Source organism: Thermobia domestica, chromosome 7 (assembly GCF_964235325.1).
Source record: "Thermobia domestica chromosome 7, izTheDome1.hap1.1, whole genome shotgun sequence".
NCBI lineage: Eukaryota > Metazoa > Arthropoda > Insecta > Zygentoma > Lepismatidae > Thermobia > Thermobia domestica.
In genome coordinates, this window is record NC_137460.1 from 3,653,668 (window position 1) to 3,658,212 (window position 4,545).

Genomic DNA, 4,545 nt, shown 5'->3' on the forward strand with positions numbered 1-4,545 from the left:
GGAGTACAAAAATTATGAAAAAAAATTCACGAATGTTGTACTAGTTAATTTGAAACCTAGAGCTATTTAATTGGACAACTTTTGATTTTTTTCGCTCCACCCTAGTATATACCCTCCTGCTGTTTGGATTGTAAAAATATTCTTCTGTTTGTATTTTGTATGTTCGTACAATGTTTTCTTTACTTTTTATTGTTATATCGTATGGCGAAGTTAAGGCTAACCATCCGTTGTCTCCTATTTGACCATGGAATGATAGGATATAATGTTACAATTATAAATATTTATAGAATATAAATCGAAACGACACACATCTGCAGATACAGATATAAAATATTCTCCTTTGGTTAAGAGTTATAGCTTTGAAATTATTATTCAGTAAATAATGGTGTTTATTTGTCGGAAGAAATGTATGGTTACTTATAATACACCTGAGAATTTAATTTTTTTTTTATTTTTAGAGTAAATTTTATTATCGGGTTCCTCACTATGGCTTCATATTCAGTCACCTTCGAAGTGAGCATAATATGTATATAAATTTTCTGTAGTCTCTGATTTATTAAACTCTTCTATATCTGAGTAGTGTTGCTCTCGAGATAAAAAGTTTCTCGCGTTGTCTTCTCCGGATTCTCATGTCGAAAACGGGACAAGAAGTATATTTTTAATTTCGAAACAAGGTTAAAAATTTCTCTAGTTTAGTGGACTACACCAACACATTCAAGTCCTAGATCTCAAACATTGTTCTAGGGTTACAAGATTCAGAGTATAGGAACTAAAATTTGATCAAAAGATTGTCGAGACTATTGGAAGATGTTGTCAGACTGTTGGAGATTTTGCTGGGTTTTTAAATATTTGTACAATGTCTAATTTTTATACGTACATTTATATTTATAACTGTTTTTTGTGGAAATAATACTGTAATCATAATGCTCGTCTAGAATCTACAATCGGTAATGATACATTACGTTTGAATATGTTTATGTGTAGTTAAGCCTAACTAGTAAACTTTACTTTATATCTGAAGATATAATTAAACTGTACAGCAACAATCTGAGTATGACATTTCTAATATGTAACAGAATCGAGACGAGAAAGGAGACTTCGAAGATCGAGAAAAAACAAGACTCTACAAAATTTACGAGACGACGCGATGAAACCTTATTTCTGTATCGTCTCGTCCCATGGGTAACTCTACATTTGAGAACCAACTCAAGATTTCTGTTTACTCTCATTTATCATGCTGTCAATGTGATTAACAAATATAAAATTCGAATGGTACAGTAGACCTGATATAGTGTTCATGTTAAAACTATTTTCCATTTCTCGTTAAACAAGACAATTATATCAGAGAGCATAGGGCTAGAAGTGATTGATCTATTGAAATGTTCAAACTTTATTCAAGGGAAATATGGGAAAATTTCTCCGAGCTCTCCCACTGAATTCCTCCCCAGTTATATCAATTCCCATTTCTGATTATCTCCCAATATTTTTTGCCTAGTTTCTCCACTGTCCCTGCATTTTTCTCCTAGTAGTATGATTTTACATATATAACTACATGATAGAATTTAAGTTATCGTGCTGTATCAGAACACAACATTGTCTAGATTACTATAGGAGCTAAAGCAAAACTTTCTGTTTTGTATAATGCACAACTCTTGAACACTTTATCAACACTTCCATTTGAACTGTTAATGGCGCTCTCTTCTGTTAATAACGATTCCACAATAATCACGACACTAAATTTAATATTCACAGTTTTAGTTCTTCAAAGAGCTCTTCAATAGCTGAAGACATGCGAGCTCGGAAGTCTTCATTCTGTTGAAACCTCTCACAAGTTTTCTTCTTTTGTTTCTCTTTCAAATACGACTCGAATTCATCAGCTCTAGTCGGATCAAGAACCTGTTCCATGTCATCTGATTCCATCAGTACAAAGGGAAGGTAAATCACTTGATAGATGGCTCCCAGAAGAGATTTTGATTTGAAAAGTTTCCACACATTCTCAAACGTGAAATTCGGCAGGTCTCCCTTCAACTGTTTTAAAACGTTCATGAATGATTCGTAATATATCTCCAATAATTTCTTCTCGTTTTTTCGTCGAAAATCTCGAACTGTACTTACCCACAGAAACAAATTAACGTCCAGAATGGGAGGACCGTATCTTGCAATTTGAAGATCTAGCAACTTTACAGACACTGGTTGGGAATTCTGATATTTGAACAGCATATTGTTAATCCAGATATCACCGTGACAAACAGTGTTGATGAGGTTACACGGCTGCACGAGTCTTGCTCCTTCAGAATGAATATGGGGTATCCTCGATTCAAAGGCAGGTATCGATGCTTTAAGATGTGGTAAATGGTGAGCTAACTCAAGTATCGTCTCCATTGTTTTATGGATCATGTCAACACATATTGGATAATCAGTAGAAAACAGTTTCTCCTTCAGAAAGGGAAACACTTCACGGAGACATTGTCCTTTCTTTTTCTCTAAGACTACCGAGGCAGCGTGAAGTTTAGCTAGCTCGTGTAATACTAGAGAACAATGGTTAAAATCCAGGCCTCGTTTTTTGTCCGCTAACTGGTAACCAACTTTGGATAAGTCTTGCAAAATCAAGAAATCGTTAACGTTATCACTTTTGGCCAAATAACAAGTAGGATAAGGCAGAGTTACTCCTAATTGGTTCAATTGAGGAATAATTTGGGTGTAAAATGCAACTTCAGCACTGAAAGCTTCCAGTTCTACAGTCACTGACTTCTGACTTGGCTGCTGCGGGAAACACTTGATGAAGAAATGGTGTTCTTTCTCTTTGCCATTTTGTTCCACTATCACTGTAGCCTTTCGGTGGCTGCCCAGGAAACCGGAGAGCTCAGATGTACCAGCACTGAACCTAACATCTTTCACTAGTACAGAACTTGTATTGGATACTTTACGAATAACTTTGGCAATGTCTTCTGTGGAGAATGGTGCACTATAAACAGCAGTAGCCATTACACTAAAAATTCTGTTCTTTTGGTGAAAAAAACACAAACTGGTTTTCGTCGAAAGTCTTCAAGTTTGTATTTTCTGTTGTGGTAAATATGAAGTTCTGTGGTATGAAATAAAGAGTTGGTACCTGGATACTTGAGTTTTTATATACTGGCAAAACTTTGCACTGATATATTTGTAGTTATTCTTATTTAATCATGGAGCTAACAATTCGGTCGGAGATATTATGACGTAACATAAAAATTATAAACACCTCGTAGTAATATACCATAAATTAAAAAGTTGTGTAAACAGAAAAGCGACAGTTCATGAAATGAATTTTCGTGATAATAACAATAGATGCAAATTCTTCTGTTCTTCTTTATGTGCTTTGTAATTCCTATGGAAATCCTATGTCATTAATAGGTTAACAAGTTCAAGTTCACAGTACCACTTTACTGTGTCACTTATCAATTTATAACATATGTTTCTTACATAATTAGTACACAATAATCTCTTATTCTTTTAATAATAGACGTGACCTTTACTAAAGCGTTGGGCACGAACTTCGCTAAGTGTACAGATGATGTTTACTTTATTAAGAAGAAAACAGATAAAATATGGATGCAGATGCTTACTGCAATGCAATTAATATCATCACTGAAAAGTTGGATTTCATTTAATATTTTTCTCTGTTATGATTTATTATATAATGCTGAGTATGAAAAATAAGCTGAAGGGAGTGTTTAATCGTAACTTTTGACACAGGAGAAACAATTTTAAAAACCCGAAAGAGAAACATAAAAAATAAAGGGTGTCAAATTCCAACTCTATGTTTTGATTCAAATTTCAACACACTTCTTTTTACTTTTCGAAATAGATTACTTCATGGCAGATCCAACTTCACCTGCGTGTATAAGTAAATCGGTATAGAGGGTTATTCGAGCCATATCTGTTATTTCAAATCACCATATTGCATTTCTTATAAACGACAGGCTGGTCGTATGGGGTATCAAACAAGATGAGAACTTCCACCTAAATGTAATACTGTAATTAGTGTTTTGATAGTTATAACTGAGACTATAGTTATAATAAGGGTTGAGAAATTGTTTACATTTAAAGGTTCAGCTCGTGTTAAAGTATTCACAGGTACAATCTAATGCTATCCCCAAAGTACGCGATGACTTCTTACATATACAGTGTGTACAGTTTCAAACAGTTACGAGCAACAGCCGGCCCACTGAGACCTTTAATCCGCCCCGCTTGACCTATTATTGAAAATGTGTTTATTGCTTAATTTCTTAAAGTAAGCTGGCAGCCTTTCCTGGACAACTGATGTCCACTTTGAAAATATCCTGCACACTGGAACTTCCACTATACAGTGTACACCAAATCTTGACAGATTGGTCAACTGTTTCACTTGGATAGTAAATAAACAGATTTTTTCTGCTTTTATTCAGTAAGTAAACTTTTTTGTTTACCGTTATAACAGCTTTTGTGTTCCTGTAATATTAGTGTACGACGAACTTTCTTCTAAATTGAATATGGCTAGGCTACTTTTGTGGAAAATGTTATGTGTCGTCT

General features: G+C 34.3%; 1 protein-coding gene across 1 annotated transcript; it reads right to left on the reverse strand.

The window, feature by feature from the left end:
- Nucleotides 1-363: 363 nt before the first annotated feature.
- LOC145689832 (uncharacterized) lies at nucleotides 364-3,229 on the reverse strand. Its single transcript, XM_081764052.1, has one exon. The coding sequence runs from the start codon at nucleotides 2,983-2,985 to the stop codon at nucleotides 1,747-1,749; it is 1,239 nt and encodes a 412-aa protein (XP_081620178.1). The 5' UTR covers nucleotides 2,986-3,229; the 3' UTR covers nucleotides 364-1,746.
- Between the last annotated feature and the right edge of the window lie 1,316 nt (nucleotides 3,230-4,545).

What these genes read in the sequence shown, in the direction of transcription:
- LOC145689832 (XM_081764052.1), bottom strand. Translation starts at nt 2,985, where the DNA reads ATGGCTACTGCTGTTTATAGTGCACCATTCTCCACAGAAGACATTGCC.